General features: G+C 48.4%; 3 protein-coding genes across 7 annotated transcripts in view; 2 read left to right on the top strand and 1 right to left on the bottom strand.

Moving 5' to 3' along the window:
• DIS3 (DIS3 homolog, exosome endoribonuclease and 3'-5' exoribonuclease) overlaps positions 1 to 9100 on the top strand; it is a 26576-nt gene extending 17476 nt beyond the window's left edge. For 2 of the 3 annotated variants that reach the window (XM_083362313.1, XM_083362314.1), the window contains 8 exons: positions 244 to 371; positions 1203 to 1289; positions 2338 to 2494; positions 3823 to 4037; positions 4499 to 4667; positions 5005 to 5163; positions 5671 to 5793; positions 7321 to 9100. In XM_083362313.1, the coding sequence (XP_083218439.1) occupies positions 244 to 371; positions 1203 to 1289; positions 2338 to 2494; positions 3823 to 4037; positions 4499 to 4667; positions 5005 to 5163; positions 5671 to 5793; positions 7321 to 7401 (1119 nt within the window). In that variant the 3' untranslated portion in view covers positions 7402 to 9100. The remainder of the gene's footprint in view (positions 1 to 243; positions 372 to 1202; positions 1290 to 2337; positions 2495 to 3822; positions 4038 to 4498; positions 4668 to 5004; positions 5164 to 5670; positions 5794 to 7320) is intronic. The other variant, XM_083362315.1, reaches the window with a different exon arrangement.
• The window catches only part of DACH1 (dachshund family transcription factor 1), an 806874-nt gene that overhangs the window by 145670 nt on the left and 640912 nt on the right, over positions 1 to 20292 (top strand). The window lies entirely within an intron of this gene.
• On the bottom strand, positions 8210 to 20218 carry BORA (BORA aurora kinase A activator). Of its 3 annotated transcripts, XR_014492484.1 has the most exons (12): positions 20048 to 20218; positions 18266 to 18372; positions 18063 to 18108; positions 17621 to 17702; positions 16456 to 16521; positions 15130 to 15186; positions 13676 to 13896; positions 12583 to 12736; positions 11286 to 11857; positions 10275 to 10400; positions 9883 to 10106; positions 8210 to 8321 (listed from the first exon to the last, which is right to left on the bottom strand). XR_014492484.1 is itself a non-coding variant. In XM_083362328.1 (11 exons), exons 1-11 carry the CDS (start codon positions 20177 to 20179, stop codon positions 10023 to 10025), a joined length of 1647 nt encoding a protein of 548 aa, XP_083218454.1. In that variant the 5' UTR covers positions 20180 to 20218; the 3' UTR covers positions 9291 to 10022. The 3 variants fall into 3 exon arrangements, 2 of the variants coding, with proteins under 2 accessions (XP_083218454.1, XP_083218455.1); XM_083362328.1 differs by lacking the exon at positions 8210 to 8321 and having other exon boundaries at positions 9291 to 10106; XM_083362329.1 differs by lacking the exons at positions 8210 to 8321; positions 16456 to 16521 and having other exon boundaries at positions 9291 to 10106.

A 20292-nucleotide genomic window follows, 5' to 3' on the forward strand; every position in this document is an offset into this window, starting at 1 on the left:
TTGTGTAACACAAATAACTACCATAAAAAGGGAGGTACAGAATGGCAGAATGAAAATAAAGTAAAAAGAAATGGTTGTGTGTTTCTCCAATCACACATTGAGTAGCCTCAGGCTATGAGGTCTCTTAACTGAGATCAGAAATCTCATGTTTGACTTTTGTCCCATTGAAATCGATTTCCTTTCAAGATTCTCCTCCCTTCCCTACATTCCTTGTTATCCTTTTGTTCTGTTTGTTCTTTGAAGGCCTCACTTACATATGCGGAGGCGCAAATGAAGATAGACTCTGCCACGTTGAAGGACGACATTACTATGAGTCTGCGTGGGCTGAACAGCTTGGCCAAAATCCTTAAGAAGCGTCGGCGAGAAAAGGGGTAGGTAGTTCAGGCTGTGTGTAACGAAAAAGAGTTTTTCTTTCATGGCTTGTTGCAATCCTTGGGATCTGACTGACAAAGAAAGAAAGAGAGAGTGGGAGGGAGGGAGGGAGAGAGGAAGGAAGGAAGGAAGGAAGGAGCCAGCCTGCCTCAGAGCATCCTTTGGGCATTAATAACGTGATTAGACGGACGCAGTGGCTCAGTGGGTTAGGACGCTGAGCTTGTCGGTCAGAAGGTCGGCAGTTTGGCAGGTCGAATCCTGAGTGCCGCGTAACACAGTGAGCGCCTGTTACTCGTCCCAGCTTCTGCCAACCTAGCAGTTTGAAAGCACGTAAAAATGCAAGTAGAAAAATAGGGACCACTCCGGTGGGAAGGTAACAGCGTTCCATGCGCCTCTGGCATCTAGTCATGCTGGCCACATGACCACGGAGACGTCCTCGGACAAGCGCTGGTTCTTCGGCTTTGAAACGGAGATGAGCACTGGCCCCTAGAGTCAGAAACGACTAGCACGCATGTGCGGGGGAACTTTTACCTTTAATGTGATTAGACCAGGGAAATAAGTTCATTTCTCTGAGAGGCATCAGAGTCCAGCCACTGATCTCCTGGGACCTGGGGGTTTTGCTACAAATGCTCCTGGCAAGGCAGAGTGTCACTCGTGAATGAATCCATGTGAACCCAGATCTCTGAAGGCAGGAGGGCTGGTAGAGATGCCTACCTGTCTTAAAATGGATCCACTCTTCCCACAGAATTGCGTGGTGGAGTGGCTTCACAATAAGGGTAGAGATCTGTGTTACTGTGCAAAACCTTTGCTTTGTTCTTCTCATTTTGTAGGGCTTTAACTCTGTCTTCCCCTGAAGTACGATTCCACATTGACAGCGAAACCCACGATCCGATTGATTTGCAGACGAAGGAACTCAAGTGAGCGCCTGTCCTTTTCTTTTAGGGGAATCAAATCTGTCAGGACCTGGGGGTCCTTCCTCCTAAATCTTTAGGATGCCAATCCCTAATGATGTTCGGGATGACCCTGGTATGCCGAAGACCTAATGACGTGGTTTAATGCTAGGCGTGAACCAGGTCACTGTGAATTTTAGCCCGAATCAAACGAGGAAGAGTATCTGTAACAAAGCAGTGAATATTGCATGCTTGGTTATTGTCCAAGGGGCAGTTTTATCATTCTCAGGGTAACTCTTCTGCTGCTCTTGTATTGACATCATTGGAGACAGCCCTGAGTTAGAATAGAACAGAATATTTTATGTGGCCAGGCGTGATTAGACACACAAGGGATTTGTCTCCGGTGCAGAAGCTGTCTGTACAGGCAGAGTAGTAATAATCATAATAACGATGCCAATAAGAGCAGGTAGTAGAGAAGATGAGAAGGATAATACTCTTACAGCCATACAACATGGGTAGATAGACTTAGACATAAGACAGTTGGCATAAGACGTAAGCTGGCTGGAAAAGCTTTGAATGGGAGCCTTGGTGAAGTTGCTAAATTGCAGCCATGCTTTACTGTGTATTGCTGTTTTCTTGCCCTGCAGAGGAACAGGACAATCTTACAAGGTTGGAACGGAACAAGCAGCTTTCTAAGTGTGGTCTTCCCCAAACTGGATGCATCCCTAAACAATTACAAACACACAAGGGTGCTTCCCACGGGTGCTGGAGAGCCAGAAGGCCCAGATGCCTACGGCTGGCATCCTGAGATTGGCATTTTGCCACTGAGGTTCTGGGAAAGGAGGAAATTAGTGCCACTGATTGGATCCGGGCAGCCCTTGATGGTTTTGCATTGTCCAGAGCGCGTAAAACAATCAGTGTCCAGTTACGGGGCTGCGGCGTTCCTGATTTGGGTGCTCCTGCTGGAATTTTATCGTTCTCAATTCCTTTTCCTTCGAGCACAAACAAACCCATCGAGTCAAAACTGGCTGTTTTCTTGGGAGTCTTACCAGCCCCCCTTTTTCCTTTTCTGCAGAGAGACCAACTCCATGGTGGAAGAGTTTATGCTCCTTGCTAACATCTCCGTTGCCCAAAAGATCAACGAGGAATTTTCAGAGCACGCCTTGCTGAGGAAGCATCCGGCTCCCCCACCCTCCAATTATGACATCCTGGTGAAAGCTGCAAAGTCTAAGGCAAGCTGCTCCAGAAGGTCTTCTGCTGGTGGGATGATGCGTGGAAGGCTCTGCACGTGTGAATAGGTTCCCTAAATTCTTGCTGGCCAGTAAAAGAGGCTCCGGAATAGTTGTGCCAATTGAGAAAGTTTCTCCCTTAACTTTGGCTTTGTAGTAGTTTTAGAGGTGCAGCACAGTTGGATCCCGTTAGATCCTTTGTTGCCTTTGTGTGCTGGGTTTCATAACCTTCCTTGGCATGGATATTTTTCCCCCCACCGTGTGTGTTTGTGTGAATGTGTATATATACACACACATACATATACATATACACACACACACACACACACATTTGAACTAGACTGTGATGTTTCTCTGTGTATCTGGATATATGCATAATGGTATTTTTTCGAGAGCTGAATGCAACGAAATTTCATTTTAATGCATTTTGATTAGTGTACACTTAAAGTGACAATAAAGCTATTCTATTTATTCTGCATTCTGTTCTATTCCATTCCACTCTGTTCTGTTCTATTTTGTTCCGTTCCATTCTCTATTCTATTCTATTCCATTCTGTTCTATTCTGCATTCTATTCTATTCCATTCTCTATTCTATTCTTTCTATTCCTATTCTGCATTCTATTCCTATTTTATTCTGCATTCAATTTGATTATCCTATCCTATCCTATCCTATCCTATCCTATCCTATCCTATCCTATCCTATCCTATCCCTATTCTGCATTCTGTTCTATTCTATTCTGCATTCGATTCGATTTGATTCTGCATTCGATTCTATTCCATTCCATTTTCTATTCGATTCCTATTCTGCATTCTGCATTCTGTTCTATTCTATTCCATTCCATATTCTACACTATTCTATTCTGCATTCTATTCCATTCCATTCTCTATTCTATTCTATTTCTATTCCTATTCTGCATTCTATTCCTATTTTATTCTGCATTCAATTCGATTATTCTATCCTATCCTATCCTTATTCTGCATTCTGTTCTATTCTGCATTCGATTCGATTCGATTCTGCATTCGATTCTATTCTATTCCATTCCATTTTCTATTCTATTCCTATTCTGCATTCTGTTCTATTCTATTCCATTCCATATTCTACACTATTCTATTCTGCATTCTATTCCATTCCATTCTCTATTCTATTCCTATTCTATTTCTATTCCCATTCCATTGTCTATTCTATTCCATTCCATTCTCTATTCTATTTCTATTCCTATTCTATTTCCATTCCATTTATTCTGTTCATGCCTTGCATTTCACCATCAATATTTGTGATATTTATGCAAAATTCAGATGTTTTGAAACACTATTTTCTGTTTCTGCTGTAGGGTTTGGAAATCAAAACTGATTCTGCAAAATCCCTGGCCGATTCTCTTGACAGAGCCGAGTCTCCTTCTTTCCCCTACCTGAACACCCTCTTGCGCATCTTAGCCACCCGCTGCATGATGCAGGCTGTTTATTTTTGCTCTGGAATGGACAGCGACTTCCACCATTATGGCTTAGCGTCACCCATATATACTCACTTTACCTCTCCCATCAGAAGGTAGGTAGGGCTGCTTATGGGCTTACTTCAGAGCAAATATCAAGTGAGGCCATGATATGGATTATAGTGCCTGATTTGATAGCCATTTTATTTGTTATATTTCATACTTCTTAGCTGCCCGTCTCTCGATTACCCTACCAAAGGCCACAAAACAGCATCCCAACGTAGCTTCAGTTGCCAGTGAATATTTAGTTGCTATTTTGAGATTACCCAAAAATAGGGAAGTTTGTCCTACCCCGCCACCCTTTCCAAAAGTTATTCCATATGACCCCAACCCCCCCCCCAAAAAAAAATCTGTTTAGCTATTGTCTTGGTTTCTATTCACGGAGGCTTAAAGAGTCTCTGTGGAAAATCCCCTGTTGTAAAACCTTAACTCTTTTTGATGTGGGGGTGATGTACCCTAAAAAAATATTGGTGGGTTAATTCTCAGTGCAATTTTTTTTTCATTTATCTCATTGCAGGTATGCTGATATTATAGTACATCGACTCCTCGCTGTCGCTATCGGGGTGGACAGTACTTACCCTGACCTCACCGACAAACATAAATTGGCGGATTTGTGCAAAAATCTCAATTATCGACACAAAATGGCTCAATATGCTCAGAGAGCTTCTATTGCTTTCCACACCCAGGTGAATAGCCGTTCTCGGCTCCAGAAGGTTTAGGAAATGTGGAATGTTAGAATCAGGAGTCCCGAGGGCCCCAGAGAGGCTTAAAGAGCCTGTGGCCTTGCAACCCTTGTGTGCGCTTGTTCACAGGATCACCACCAACCTGTTGCCAGTCAGCAGAATGGCAAGTAGCGTGGAGATGACCCTGTTGTAATTCAGCGCTTTCAAGGGTTTGGAGTAGAGCCAGAATCCGTGTGATGGTGTGTGCATGTGTGTGTGTGTTTTTATGAGTTTTGTTTCTTTGGCGATAATGTCAACCTGTGTTGTGCATCAACAGCTTACACTCTCTTTTTCCCTCCAGTTGTTTTTCAAAAACAAAGGTGAGGTCAGTGAAGAGGCCTACATCCTGTTTGTCAGGAAGAATGCCCTTGTGGTTCTGATCCCCAAATATGGCTTGGAAGGCACCGTGTTCTTTGAAGAAAAGGCCAAGGCTAAGGAAGGGCTTGTATTCAACGCGGAGGTACAGCTTGCTTTTGCAAAGGCAAAATTACTTTTTCCCCTTCTTCTTCTTAAAACACCTAATATATGGCAAAGGACTCTACGACAATTTAAGTGCAGGTAATCCTCGGCTTATAACCTTGTTTAGTGACTGTTTGAAGTTAGAATGACCAAAAAAAAAGCGGCGCAAGACCGTTGCAGCGTCCCTGTCATCATGTGACCAAAATCCAGACACTTGGCAACTAGCTCATATTTATGATGGCTGCAGTGTCCTGGGGTCATGTGATTGCCTCTTGCCACTCTCCGGTAAGCAAAATCCACGGGGAAGCCAGATTCACTTTATTACCGCGTTCCTGCGTACCGATTCACTTAACGGCTGTGGCAAGAAGTCATAAAATGGGGCAAAACTCATCTTAACAACTTGTCTGGCTTAGCAACAGAAATTTGGGGCTCAGTCGCCATAAGACACAAAGGGGTTACCTGTTGTGCTTCCTCAACCGAAAATATCAAATGTGCTCTTTTCCCATAGATTCCTTCTCTCACCGTGGAAGGCACAACTTTCTGTACGTTTGACAAGATTAAAGTCAGCATCGTGCTAGATTCTTCCAACGTTCAGCATCAGAAAATCCGCATGACGCTGGTAGAGCCCAAGGTAGGTTCCTGGGAACATGGATGAAGGCTGTGGAGAAGCAGCCGAAGCAGTCCTCGGTCTCTTTAGGAACTTTATAGCACAATATGTCCTGGAAAGCTTTTTTTTTTTTGGGGGGGGGGGCGGGGAACACCGTGACTTTGAATGGTTTTAAAGGATGCTTTTGCTTACAAACGGAGGCTTCTCCAAAGGCCTCATCATCTGAGATCTTAAAACTTTGGTTGGTAAGCTAGTTCAAGGCTTTTCAACCTTTGCACCCATTGTACCACTTTTATGGTATGGCAACCTTAGAGTACCAGGAGTCGCCTAGCAAGGTGTCAAAAACTTGATAACCAAAAATTTAAAAAAGGGAAAAAGTGATGATGTACAGGTAGTCCTCGACTTACAACAGTTCGCTTAGTGAGTGTTTGAAGTTACAATGGCACTGAAAAAAGTGCCCCCCAAGCCACAGCCGAGCAAGACACCTGTTGTGACTCAGGGCCAGCCTGTGGGTCCGGCAGCCGGCTCAGATGTATCGGATGACTCAGATGAGGGGGAGGAGGGAGACGAACTGGCTGATGATGGCTTGGAGGCTTGGCAGAGCTCCCAGCCGGGGCCCTCTTCTCAGCTGCGTGAGCCCGATAGTGCGGAGGATGATGACCCACAGCTGGTCCTGTTCAAGGACGCCCGACGCAGGAGGCAGTCGAGCAGGATCAAGCAGAGAAAGGCTGCGGGTCTCCTCGGGAGGAGGCAGAGGGAGGCCACGCCCTGAACTCTAAATAAAAGGAGTATTTGGGGAAGGGCTGGTTGCTGAAAGCAACCCTTCCGCTTGAGGATTCAAGTTCCAGTGTTTTGTTTCTTGTTCTGTTGTTCGTGTAATAAATCTTGGCAGACGCTTTTCAGCCTCAGACGCTCTCCAGTCTCTACTGTTTGAACAGGGGTTTGCCTTATTACAAGGCCGGTAGTTGGCTGGTTCAGAACAACACCTGCCTGCCCGGCGGCGCTCTTCCTCCTGTCCAAGGTTTTCATTGTGAGCATTTCTGTTGAGGATTGGCAGCGGGGGTGGGGTGGATTTTTATTCCCCCCTCCTCTGCTGGGTGGTTGCAGCAGGTTTTGGTCACTTCACATGACCCTGGGACACTGTGACCGTCATAAATATGAATCCGTTGCCAAGCATCTGAATGTAAATCACAAGACCCTGGAGATGCTGCAACATTCCGGCAGATTGGCGCTTCTTCTGGGCTCAGAAGCGCCAGGATCAGCGCTGAGCTCCAGCTGGAGCCTGGCGCTGATCCTGGCGCTTCTGCTGAGCCCTGACAGCCCTGCAGCTCCAGCCATCTCTCACTCAGGCTTGTGTGGTGCTGCCACCGTTTCAGCTCATTCCCCTCCCTTGCTACTTTTCTAGGATGGTTGCGTACCACCTGCCAGGTGCCAATGTACCACAGGTGGTACCCACACCACGGCTTGACAAGCCCTGAGCTAGTTTTAAAAAATAACCAGATAACTCTCGTTTCCTTAGTTACGTTGAACATGGTTTTTCTTATTTTTCAGATATTAGGCTATTCCAGAATTGCTGCACAATCCAGTGGTAATGAAGAACCAGAAATGAAAAAGAAGAAACTGGGAAAGTAACTTCATTTTAGAAATGAGTGAATGTTATTTGGTTAGGAGATAAATTATATTGGGGATGGGGTGTGGGGGAAGGATTTTTTTTTATATATATACTTGTAGAAAAGATTTTTAAATTGCCCATTTTAAAAAAACCATCCCTGATAATAATACAGTTGCGTATTCCTATTTGTTTATCTTATTAAAAAAATATCCAACCAAAACTGAACTTCTGGGTCTGTCTACAGAAGCAGCGGAAAGAACACAATATTTTAACATTTCCGTGACAAAAGGAAAATAGGTACCCTTAAAACTTTTGCTGCTTTTTTATTTGGATGCACCTTTTAATTTGTCAGCAAAGCAAAAGCAGTTTCTAAAATCTTTTAAACTCTTTTTCAGGCCTTTGGCCCATCTTTATAAAAAAAAGAAAAAGAAAAAGTGGTAAAAGGAAAACGATAAATAGGATTGATATGATCAGAGACCAGAAGCAAAGAACAGGCAGGAGAGGCCATGTTAATTAATGTTCACGTTTTCCAGGCAGTGAGGGGTTTTCCCCCCCCCCTCCATGGTACGGAGATACTTGATAATGATTGGCGTATTTGGGACATGATGCTTCTGCCAGATAGATCTATCTATCTATCTGCTTCCAGATGAGTTAGGACCAGCAGAATCTCCAAAGGGTTGACAGTTAAAAGTGGTAAGCTTCCGATTCTCGATTTGGGCTTCCAATTTTCTATTCCACACCTCTCTTGTTACAGATAAAATTGCCAATCCCCCGTTACCTAATTAACTTATTTAATGAGTGCTGTAAAGAAAATCCAGTTCCTAGCTAATTAGGAAGGAGGGATTAAAAACAGTCAAAGCAAGAAAAGTTAACCAGTGAAGCAAAATGGGAAAATCTCAGCAATCTTGCCATGCAGCCTCTGAGCTTTTCCACGGCAGGGCTGAAATATAGCAAAAGATAAAAGTTATCACATTTTTTTAAAAAAAATACAGATTTAGTACATGTGTTCAATGGTCTAAGGTTTTTTTTTTTTAAAAAAAGACATTGAACCATTCCCTGGCTTCTATCTTGGCACTAGCCAAACTATCTATTTTAATAGGCAGGGGGAGAGGGTGTTTCCTACCTTTTGCAGAACCACAGTACTTATAAAAAAAAAGAACAAAAGCATTCTAACCTAACATGGGCTTTTCCAAGTATCACAAATAGGTGGGGATACCAGTTATCTAGGGACGTGGTGGCTCAGTGGGTTAGGACGCTGAGCTTGTCGATCAGAAGGTTGGCAATTTGGCGGGTCGAATCCCAAGTGCCGCGTAGCAGAGTGAGCGCCTGTTACTCATCCCAGCTTCTGCCAACCTAGCAGTTCGAAAGCACGTAAAAATGCAAGTAGAAAAATAGGGACCACTCCGGTGGGAAGGTAACAGCGTTCCGTGCGCCTTTGGCATCTAGTCATGCCAGCCACATGACCATGGAGACGTCCTCGGACAAGCGCTGGCTCTTCGGCTTTGAAACGGAGATGAGCACTGGCCCCTAGAGTCGGAAACGACTAGCACACATGTGCGGGGGAACCTTTACCTTTACCTTACCAGTTATCTTAAATGTATAAAGTTTTTATGATGAAACATAATTTCATTCCAGTATTTTTTTTAAATGATTGGGCAGTGTGTTGTCTTTTTGTTCAAAAGATTTCAGGGGTCTTCAAACTTGGCCCTTGTATGAGTTGTGGACTTCAACTCCCAGAATTCCTCAGCCAGGCACATTGCCTGAGGAATTCTGGGAGTTGAAGTCCACAAGTCATAAAAGGGCCAAGTTTGAAGACCCCTGCTTTATTTATTCTAACAATGTTTCCTAGGCTCCTGTTGAAATCACATTGTTTTGTTTTGCATTGGTAATAAAACTTCGAAAAACGGGGAAAAGCACAACCACTTTATTAAAAATTCATCGGTCTGGGATGCGATTAGCATAATCAAGATGTGAGAGTTTTCTTTTAAATAAATGCAATTAATTTTCACAGAAAACAAGATAATATCTATTGCTCTGCCACATGCTTTGGCATGTTGGTGGTACCTAATCCCAAGCAGTTAACATCCACTAAGTTTAAGACCAGGGCATCTATTTGTATGTTGGTGATGCTCGCGTTAGGAAGCCCCTGCCTTGGTGAAGTGAGCCCATGATTGGCACATTAAGAAATGACTGGCTGTACCTGGGTAGACCAAGGATCAATGCAGGCAGCTGCGTCGAAGGCATATAGCAGTGGTCTTCAAACGTGGCAACTTTTAAGACTTGTGGACTTCAACTCCCAGAATTCCTCAGCCAGCCAGGGCTGGCTGAGGAATTCTGGGAGTTGAAGTCCACAAGTCTTAAAAGTTGCCACATTTGAAGACCCCTGGCATATAGCACCAGCCCTCCAACAACAACTGAGTCTTTGTGAGAATCCAAGTGCTGTAGAAACCTAGCCCACAACATCCCAGTGCCACTATGGTGGTTATGGCCAGGCAGATCACCTTTGGGTTCAATTTCCCTTCAGCTGCAGGAAGGCAGCTGGACCAGTCCACTGTCAACGTATCTGTCAGAACAGGCATTCAGCTCTGGTGGATGGCCTGTCTGTCAATCCCAGCAGAAGCAGATGTACGCCAGGCTCGGGTCATTTTGACAAAGGCACTTCCAGGAAGAGACTGCTGGATTGACAAGCGTTTTCAGCCCAGTTTCCAGTTTTCGCTTTTCCCTGCTGGGGAAAAGAAGAGAAGACCCAAATGATTGTCCATTAGCCATATCAAATCTTTGCATAGGTTTCCCACATTGCTGCCTAGATTTCTTCCCCAAACAAGGGCTTAGAAAGCTGAAGATGCTGTGCAGGATAACTCCAGCTTTTGAAGACCAGCCTTGATCTACTTACCTTCGTTCTGAAAATGTGGTTTTTCCTCTGAGCCTCAAACGTGCTGTGTTCTCTACAGCTGAGTTCGCTTCCAGCGGTATCCATGAGGCTGCTGGTGTAAGCCTGGGTATTGTAACCACTGTCCATCTGTCCAAAAGAAATCAGAATGTAGAAGTAATTATTCCAGCACTGAGCAGGGGGCTGGAGTAGATTTTCCGGGTCCTTCTAACAATACAATTCTCGGTATGGGATGAAGTGATGGATCAGCAACCGGGAAATGGGATTCCAAGAAAATTCCCTTTTGAAAGCTCCAGAGGTGCCTAGATACTGTAGGTAGTCCTTGACTTACGACCACAATTGAGCCCAAATTTTTTGTTGCTAAATGAGCGTAGTGAGCCCAGTTTTACAACTTTTCTTGCCACAGTTAAAATAACAACAACTGAGGTTGTTAAGGTAATAACGTGGCTGTTCGGTAAATCTGGCTTCCCCACTGAGTCTGTTTCTCCGAAGGCTGCTAAAGGTGGTCACATGACCCAGGGACACTGGCCCTGTTCAAGGACGCCCGACGCAGGAGGCAGTCAATCAGGAGTAAACAGAGGAAGGCAATGGGGCACCTCGGAAGGAGGCAGAGAGAGGCCACGCCCTAAACTGTTTAAAAGGGGAATGTGTGGGAGGGCTGGTTTGCTGAAGGCAACCGTTTGAATAGCTCCTGTTCCATGGTTCGTGTCTTGTTTTTCCTCTGTTTGCTTTTGTGTCCATAAATTTGGCAGGCTTAGTTCCAGCCTCTTGCCTTCTTGTAAAGGGGTTGTCCCTGCCTTATCTGCAGGGCCGGTAGTAGGCTGGTACAGAACAGTAGGAGATTCTGCACAGTGGGTCATCATTAGGCCTACCCCTGGTCTAGAGCTTAGCTGGACCAACAGCCCGCTTTCACCATTTACTACTCCCCCCACCTCCACTGCTCAGCTTCCTGGTGAAGCCTAGGAGAGGAGGGCGCAGGGTTCGAGTCCCTTCGGTCGCCAGGCTGACCCTTACCTGCAGGCTGCTGCTGTCGCAAGGAGAGGCACTGCTTTCCGCCAAAGGAGCCATGCAGATGCAAGACCCCTCCATGCTCAGTCCAGCCACGGCCCCCTGGTCACATTCAGCCGATCCCTTCACCGAGTTCTCATCCAGCATCTCCGGATCGGCCATTTCCACCGTCCTTTCTTTCCCGGGAGAGTCCGAGCAGGGCGGCCTGGGTGCCAACCCTTTGGGGCAGGTCTCCGGGGTGTCCGGCGAGAGAGAGCTAGCATCCATCTCAAAGTGGGACCCAGCTGAGGGGATATCCTCATTTCCAGGGGTCAGGCCCGCCCTGGAGCTCCCCGCCGACGTGACCTCGGCTGCTTCTGCCAGCTCTTCGTGCAGGTTCTCCGGGGTGCAAGGGAGGCAGAGAAGGGAACTCTGATACAGTGCAGCGCCCCGGTAGGAGGAGGAGAGGAGCCTCATGGGCGAGGGACTCCTCAACGGAGAGCATTCCATGTAGGGACTCCTGCCACTGGTGGACGCCTGACGGCAGGCGTTGGAAACGGAGGGAAGATCCGGAGAGCGAAAAGTGAACTGCCTTTGATCTGTGTTGTTGGGGTGGGGTGGCGGGAAAGGAAGAAAAACGTCAGAGGGAGAAGATGCCGAGGGTGCAGAAGCAAAAACCCTCTTGATAAGCTTGCTGGGCCCTCCTCCTCCTCCTCTCAGAAACAGGAACTGCTCCTTTAAGGACTGTCTGAAAGGTGCATTTCATCCAAAGGCAATGGGGCTATGTTTTGTTTTTTTAATTTCCCTCAAGGAAGCCGACGTTTCGCTTCTCATCCAAGAAGCTTCATCAGTTGTGACTGGATGTTTGGGGTGGGTGAGTGGATTATTTCTGACAGAACTAATCCATTCCACACACACACACACACACACACACACACACACACACACACACACACAATCCAATCAGAACTGACGAAGCATCTTGGATGAGAAGAAAAACATCCTTCCTCAAGGGGAAAATAACACACCATAGTTAGCTTTTTTTTGGAGGGGGGGGAAGCACTTTTGAAGACAACCATGACCTGGATGACTGAGAATCTCCACAGACGTTAAGTCTGAAGACTGCATGGAGGGCATCCTGACCTATGGATTGAACAGCCATACGCCCCCTAATAGGAAGCAAGACAGGGAACAGAAACAACAGGAGGCACTTTGGACACCCCCAAACATTAAGAAGCGCCTCCAGACTGACCCCGTCTGGTCCCCAGGATGACGATCCACCTTCAGGCCCCAGCAAGAAGCCTCTGCAGAGCCCAAAACATACCTGCCAGCGGAGTCTTTCTTAGCTGGATGCCAACCGGTGAGAAAATGGGGGACGCCAGATTTGCCGGACTCCTGTGTGCCAAGGAAGGGCTAGGAAGGCTGCCCAAACTGTAGGCCCTGGCATTGCCCCGGATGGGACTGGAGGAGAGTTGGCCCTTTCAAGCACAAGAGAGATCCCCATTAAGAACGAGCCGCAGAATGCATCTGTCATGGCTGCATCTCTCCTATCCAAGCTTCATGAAATGCCAGCCTGACATTAGCGACGGGGGCTGGGGGTGGAGGGAAGGATTGGAATACAAGGAAAAAGAAGGGGATGGAAGCCCAGCTCCGCCTTGTGAGAAGCTTCAGCCGGCCAAAGTCAAGCGTCGATAGGCAGAGCTGGAAACCGAGAACTTCCTTTCCTAAACAATATACTGTACAAGCACCTGGCCTAACTGGACGTTTACGGGTAACTGGGGGGATAGACGAAGAGGAACCTGGGCAATTTGATGACTTGTGGACTTCAACTCCCAGAATTCCTGAGCCGGCCTTGCTGAGGGGAAAGGGAGAGGTTTCGAAGCTGAGCTCTTCTGGCTCAGGAATTCTGGGAGTTGAAGTCCACGAATCATAAAAGAGCCAAGGTTGCCCTACCCCTGGGCTAGGCCAAGGATAGGCAACCTTGGCTCTTTTATGACTCGTGGACTTCAACTCCCAGAATTCCTGAGCCGGCCATGCTGAGGGGAAAGGGAAAGAGGTGTCCATGCTGAGCCCTGCTGGCTCAGGAATTCTGGGATTTGAAGTCCACGAGTCATACAAGAGCCCAGGTTGCCTACCCCTGAGCTATGCTCTTGGCAAAAACAAATGGCCAGAGTCTGTCTTGGCTAGATAGATGGCTGCGGGACGGTTGGCAGCATCTGAACCAACGCCAGGGAAACTGGAACCTTCCAGCTTTCCTCCCTCTGATCCGCAAAGCCAAGACGGTCTGCAGAAAGCAGCGGGAGCTGGGTTATCCACGACGGATGTCTTTGGGCTCTTCAGCCCAAACCCAGCCGGGCTCATCCTGACCTGCCTCAATCCCCCTGCGCTGGTCAACGTCTCCCGGATCAGCTACTCACTGAGCTGGAAGAACTCAGAGGGCTCCTGCAGCGGACAGGAGAGAGATCGATGGAGCAGAGGGCTCCCAGCGAGGCCGGACTGTTGCGCAAGCTGGGAGAAGCGGCGAGGTTCTCGGAGGAGGGGCTGCCGTTCTCGTCCAAAAAGAGCTTTCTCCTCAAGGACGAAGTGCTTAGGCTCTCCTGAGACTGATCAGCCGATTCCTCAGCTTTGAAATGGTCACCTGAGGAAGAGGAGAGGAGAGGCACGTGTGGACATCGCGATCAGAAGAAGAACAGAAGAGCAGAGTTGGAAGGAACCTTGGAGGTCTTCTAGTCCACCCCACCCCAGGAGACTCTATACAGGGATGTCCAACCTTGGAAGCTTTTAAGATTTGTGGATGTCAACTCCCAGAATTCCCTAGCCACACTCTCACATCTCCAAGCACAGTGGTGAGACTGCTGAGGTAATAATAATAATAATAATAATAATAATAATAATAATAATAATAATAATAATAATAATAATAATAATAATAATAATGAAGAAGAACAACAAGAAGAAGAAGTAGTAGTAGTAGTAGTTGGAAGGGACCATGGAGGTCATCTAGTCCAACCCCCTGCTCAGGCAGGAAACCCTATACCATTTCGGACAAATGGCTGTCCAGTCTCTTCTTAAAAACTTCCAGTGTGGGAATATTCACCGCTTCTGAAGGCAGGTTGTTCCACTGGTTAATTGTTCTAACTGTCAGGAAGTTTCTCCTTAGTTCTAGGTTGCTTCTCTCTTTGATTAGTTTCCATCCGTTGCTTCTTGTCCTGCCTTCGGGAATATATCTTATATATTCTTCCTTTGACGCAGCTGGCTGCAATCTTGGAGACTAGCATTCTGATCTACCAAAGCAGGGGTGGGGTGGGGTGGGGACTATGGTTCCTTTATGACCTGTGGACTTCAACTCACAGAACTCCTAATCAGGGACCCTTGTTTCCCTCCCATGATAAATCCAATCGGACCATTTAATGTTTTGCACAAGGTCAAAGGGGAAGCGAGCACAAATCGTAGAAACTTGTTAGGGGAACGTTGGAGCTTGTGGGCAGGGATGGACGGGTTTCTCCATCTTCTGCATCACTCAGAAAAACTGCAGAGGAGGAGGGATGAGGGCAGCCAAAAATCCCACGAAGTTATGTGCCTTTACACAACCTCTCAGATTCACCTTCGACTGTGATCCTTTTATTCAAAGGTGGCCCTTTTATGACTTGTGGACTTCAACTCCCATAATTCCTCAGCCAGGCACGCTGGCTGAGGAATTCTGGGAGTTGAAGTCCACAAGTCATAAAAGGGCCACGTTTGAAGAGCCCTGATTTATCATATGCACTCTGCTTTTGAGGTGTTATTACAGCTTCTCCAGTCCAGTTCCAGCTCTTTTAGACTGTTGTAAGAGACCCTACAGGAACAGCACCTTATTTTACAAGTTACCTACCCAGAATCTTTTCCAAATCAAAATCCACAGGTAGAGATAACACAGTCTGACAAGCAGCTGGAAAAAAAAGAAGAAAGAAAGAATCAGAGCAGCAGGGCTGCATCACCAGGACCAAGGCATTTAAAAATCCTCTCTGCTTAGACTCTTCAGACTTCACAATAAAGCACAATCTTTCCAAGGTTGCAGGAAGGTTGGAACAAACTGGGACAAATTCAGCTTTTCAGACGCTAAGCAGAGCGAGCCTGTAAGGACTTCGATGCGAGTTCTCCAGGAACTGCAAGGCTGTGTGCTAGACAGGAAATAGCCTCTCACAAAAGCCAGCCGTACTGGACTGCAAAGACTCCTTGCTCTTAGCCACAATGCCAGAAGGATGAAGCAACACAAACCTCTCTCTTTTATCGAAAGGTAGTCGCTGAGGTAGGGCCATAATGGAACCTGCTGTTCTGTCCCAGCCTACGTGAGTCCTTGTTGTGCTCACAAGGAGAAACCCCTCTTCCAAGCAACTGGCAGGAACCGCAAGAAAAAACCAACCCCATTTATCCTCACAGACTCAAGTCAGTGTCCGAGGCAAACAAACACAGTCCACAGAAACTCGATCCTCAACACGAAGGGCTGCCTTCAGCAACCAGCACCTCCCACACCTTCCCTTTTATAATTCAGCCAAGGCGTGGCTTTCCTAATGCCTTCTCCTTTGCCTTTGCAGCCGCCCCATTGCATTCCTCTGTCCTACTCGCTTCTCCTTCCTGCGCATTCGTGCATCCTGCATTTATCCCAACTGTTCTTCATCACTGTCCAACTCAGACTCCCAGCACAGCTGTGTCTCAGCCTGCGTGGGAGTAGAGGGGCCAGGCTCCTCGTCCGACTGTAAGTCTTGGAGCTCCTCAGAGCCTTCCTCTGACTCTAATGTCACACCAGGCCCCTCCTCTTCCTCATCTGATTTCTCAGACTCAGCTGCCAGATCCACCGGCTGGCGAGGAATCACAACACCTGCCCACTGTGATCATAAGTCATGATGGTTGTAAAACCGGGTCTGTCGTTTTGTTTTGCCGAAACTGAGCAAAACCATCATAAAACGTGGTCAATGCGACCATGGGACACAGCAAATGGCCATGTGACTGCAGGGGAGGGGGGGGGCAACCATCTGAACTTCAAATCTGGGTTACAAGTAGGTCTGTGGGAACAGTCGCTAAGTGATTAGTCATAAATCAGACTATCTGCACATGCATCAACCTATTGAAAGGCATGTTTTCTCTCTTTCACACAGGTGCCCTCTCTCTCCACCCAGATCCCTTCACATACTGAGTTTGCCCTCTTTCTCATACAAACCATTATTTTTCCCGGGCTGTGCGACTATTTCTCGGCCGACTGGCGAAGCATCGTTCAGATCAACACCTGCAATTTATCGAGTTCTTAGTGAACAGCTGAAATAGTAACAAGGAAGGCATAAAAAGCATTGCCTATGCTTAGCGACAACGGGAAACGCTCTCCTTCTCTTCGCATTTTGGCAGTCAGGTTTGGTCAAGTGGTTCAGCTCACCGAAATAAGAATCAATCGGTCGATCATCAAACACGGAGGAAAATCTTCCATGTGGACACAGACAGCAGCTCAAAATCAAGTGATTCCAATTATTGCAATTTAAGCAAAGAGCAACACCTACTTAGTGTGGTGTAATATTACGATCCGAGAGAAAAAAAATCACCAGACTTTTGTTTTTCTTAGCAGAATATGCAAAGTGTTTCTTTTTTCTTTCTTTAGCTTAGCAAAGATGGCTTGAGAAGCATGTAGAAGGATCTCCTTTCTGGTTTGTCAAAACCTTGCCTGTTAGAGATCCTGGAAACTAGCCATCTAGGTCAGGGCTCCCCAACCCCCGGTCCATGGCATGTCAGCAACCGGCCCGCACAAACAAGCAAGGCCCCATCTGTGGGACGCAGGCGGCACACAAAACCATGAACTCTCTGGTCCGCATTAAACCTTTCTCCATGGAACCGGTCCCTGGTGTCCAAAAGGTTGGGGACCTCTGATCTAGGTCATCTCTACCATTTGCATCCCAGCCCTGAAGAACACGGCTTGAAGTGAACTCTCCCTGCCTCCAAGAACCGAAGCTGCTACTATAACAATAAACCTATTTAATTAACAAAAACCAAACCAAGCTTTCATTTTTTTTCTTTTTCACTGCAGGCACAAAACCTGGAAGCAATTTCAGAACAGAAGCAGGATTAGATATAATCAGATAGGTTCATTTTTTTTTTTTACAAAAATGGTTTGTACATACTGTTGTGCAAAAGCAAAAAGTTGCGATTGTAAACCTTCTACTGCGCTAAAGAGAGTCGGAAGTTGTTCCTTTTTTCTTTTTCCCCTTTGCGCTATCTTTTTTTTCTTTTCCCCTCCCTTCTTCTAGTTTTCTCTTCGAATTTCTCTTTGTATTTTATATTTTGACAAACCAATAAAAGTATTATTACAAAAAGAAAAAAAAGAAGAAGCTGCTACTTACATCGGGTTGAATTCAGCTGAGAAGCCTGTTTCCCGATGGGATCGGTCCAGGGCGATGGGACGATGGTGCTTTTGGTGAAAAACTAGGAAGAAAGGACAGGATGCATATTGATGACATGCACGTTCTTTGCAGGGCACAATCAGTTTGCCGGCAGAGTTTTAAGAAGAGAAAGGCAAGATGTTTTCCTGCCTAGAGCCACTGTTGGTTCCAACGCTGAGTGGATTCAAAGCCTCTTTCTCTGCAGTTCGTTGGGTACCAAGCAAAGGGTTTTCGCTTCCTGAGCACTCTCCTCGTGTCCGCTCATTGCTCAGGGGATGGAGGCAACTTTGAAGGTGACAGCGGGCAAGGAAAGCTCCCAAGCACCATCCCATTGAATGGCTGGAACTCAACCCCTCCCACCACCCCCTAGCTGGCTTGAACCAAGGATGATGGTGTTTGTTACCTCTTCGATGGCCCTTTGCCTCTGCTCCTCAACCTCCCTGTCGATCCTGAGGAAGGAAGGAAGGAAGGAAGGAAGGAAGGAAGGAAGGAAGGAAGGAAGGAAGGAAGGAAGGAAGGAAGGAAGGAAGGAAGGAAAGGGTAAGTGAGGGGCAACCAGGGAGAAAGCCCTCCAAAACCTGCAGCCACCTCACTGCCCTGCCCCACCTGGTCTGGCTGAGGTAGAAGGCCTGGCGGTGGATGTCCTCCGAGTCGATCTCTACTGGGTCGATCAGGGCCAGCTCGTCAATGGACCACATGAATCTCCCGGGGCTCTGCAGAAGCAGGTTGAGGGGGCTTTTGGAGAACCCAGCACCCCTCTCCTCTCCTCTGACACCGTCTGCCTCCAGATCTCCTTAGATCTCCTCTGGCTCCAGACCCTCTTTGCCCCCCCCCCCAAGCTCTAGCCCCTCTTCCTTTCTTTTAGATCCCCTCTGCCCCGGACTTTCTTTGTCCCTCAAGCTCCAGCCCCCTCCCCTTCTCTTAGATACCCTCTTTGCCCCCCAAGCTCCAGCCCCCTCCCCTTCTCTTAGATCCCCTCCGCCCCAGACCCTCTTTGCCCCCCAAGCTCCAGCCCTCCCCTTCTTAGATCCCCTCTGCCCCAGGCCCTCTTTGCCCCCCAAGCTCCAACCCCCTCCCCTTCTCTTAGATCCCCTCTGCTCCAGACCCTCTTTGCCCCCCAAGCTCCAACCCCCTCCCCTTCTCTTAGATCCCCTCTGCTCCAGACCCTCTTTGCCCCCCAAGCTCCAGCCCCCTCCCCTTCTCTTAGATCCCCTCTGCCCCCAGACCCTCTTTGCCCCCCAAGCTCCAGCCCCCTCCCCTTCTCTTAGATCCCCTCTGCCCCAGACCCTCTTTGCCCCCCAAGCTCCAACCCCCTCCCCTTCTCTTAGATCCCCTCTGCCCCAGACCCTCTTTGCCCCCCAAGCTCCAGCCCCCTCCCCTTCTCTTAGATCCCCTCTGCCCCAGACCCTCTTTGCCCCCTCCCCCAAGCTCCAGCCCCCTCCCCTTCTCTTAGATCCCCTCTGCCCCAGACCCTCTTTGCCCCCCAAGCTCCAGCCCCCTCCCCTTCTCTTAGATCCCCTCTGCCCCAGACCCTCTTTGCCCCCTCCCCCAAGCTCCAGCCCCCTCCCCTTCTCTTAGATCCCCTCTGACCCAGACTTTGCCCCCCAAGCCTAGCCCCCTCCCCTTCTCTTAGATCCCCTCTGCCCCCAGACCCTCTTTGCTCCCCAAGCTCCAGCCCCCTCCCCTTCTCTTAAATCCCCTCTGCCCCAGACTTTGCCCCCCAAGCCTAGCCCCCTCCCCTTTAGATCCCCTCTGCCCCAGACCCTCTTTGCCCCCTCCCCCAAGCTCCAGCCCCCTCCCCTTCTCTTAGATCCCCTCTGACCCAGACTTTGCCCCCCAAGCCTAGCCCCCTCCCCTTCTCTTAGATCCCCTCTGCCCCCAGACCCTCTTTGCTCCCCAAGCTCCAGCCCCCTCCCCTTCTCTTAAATCCCCTCTGCCCCAGACTTTGCCCCCCAAGCCTAGCCCCCTCCCCTTTAGATCCCCTCTGCCCCAGACCCTCTTTGCCCCCTCCCCCAAGCTCCAGCCCCCTCCCCTTCTCTTAGATCCCCTCTGCCCCCAGACTTTGCCCCCCAAGCCTAGCCCCCTCCCCTTTAGATCCCCTCTGCCCCAGACCCTCTTTGCCCCCTCCCCCAAGCTCCAGCCCCCTCCCCTTCTCTTAGATCCCCTCTGACCCAGACTTTGCCCCCCAAGCCTAGCCCCCTCCCCTTCTCTTAGATCCCCTCTGCCCCCAGACCCTCTTTGCCCCCTCCCCCAAGCTCCAGCCCCTCCCCTTCTCTTAGATCCCCTCTGACCCAGACTTTGCCCCCCAAGCCTAGCCCACCCCACCCCTCCCTCCCTCCTCACCTGCCCCTCCCCTCTGCAGACCCCTTCCCAGCCCCCCCAACTCACCCCCGCGGGCAGGGCGGCGCGGAAGGCGCTGGGGCTGCAGACTGTCTGCTCCTGCAAGCGGCGGACGTCGCCGGGACTCTCGAAGGGATTCTTCACACGGTCGGGAGTCTCGGGCGGCGCCCGCCGCTGCATCCCGGCTCCTCCGCTCAGCTTCCCCGGCGGGGTCCCCGACCTGCCAACCAACGCTTCCTGCCGCGGCCGCGGCTCTTTAACTCCTCTGCAGGTGCTGGCCAATCGGCGGGCGG

This window comes from Vipera ursinii (assembly GCF_947247035.1).
Source record: "Vipera ursinii genome assembly, chromosome: 4".
NCBI lineage: Eukaryota > Metazoa > Chordata > Lepidosauria > Squamata > Viperidae > Vipera > Vipera ursinii.

What these genes read in the sequence shown, in the direction of transcription:
- BORA (XM_083362328.1), bottom strand. Translation starts at nt 20,179, where the DNA reads ATGCAGCGGCGGGCGCCGCCCGAGACTCCCGACCGTGTGAAGAATCCC. An exon ending in GGCAAAGGGCCATCGAAGAG is followed by an intron (nt 17,703 to 18,062) that starts GTAACAAACACC and finishes CTTTCTTCCTAG; the next exon opens with TTTTTCACCAAAAGCACCAT. An exon ending in TGATTTGGAAAAGATTCTGG is followed by an intron (nt 13,897 to 15,129) that starts GTAGGTAACTTG and finishes CCTCTTCCTCAG; the next exon opens with GTGACCATTTCAAAGCTGAG.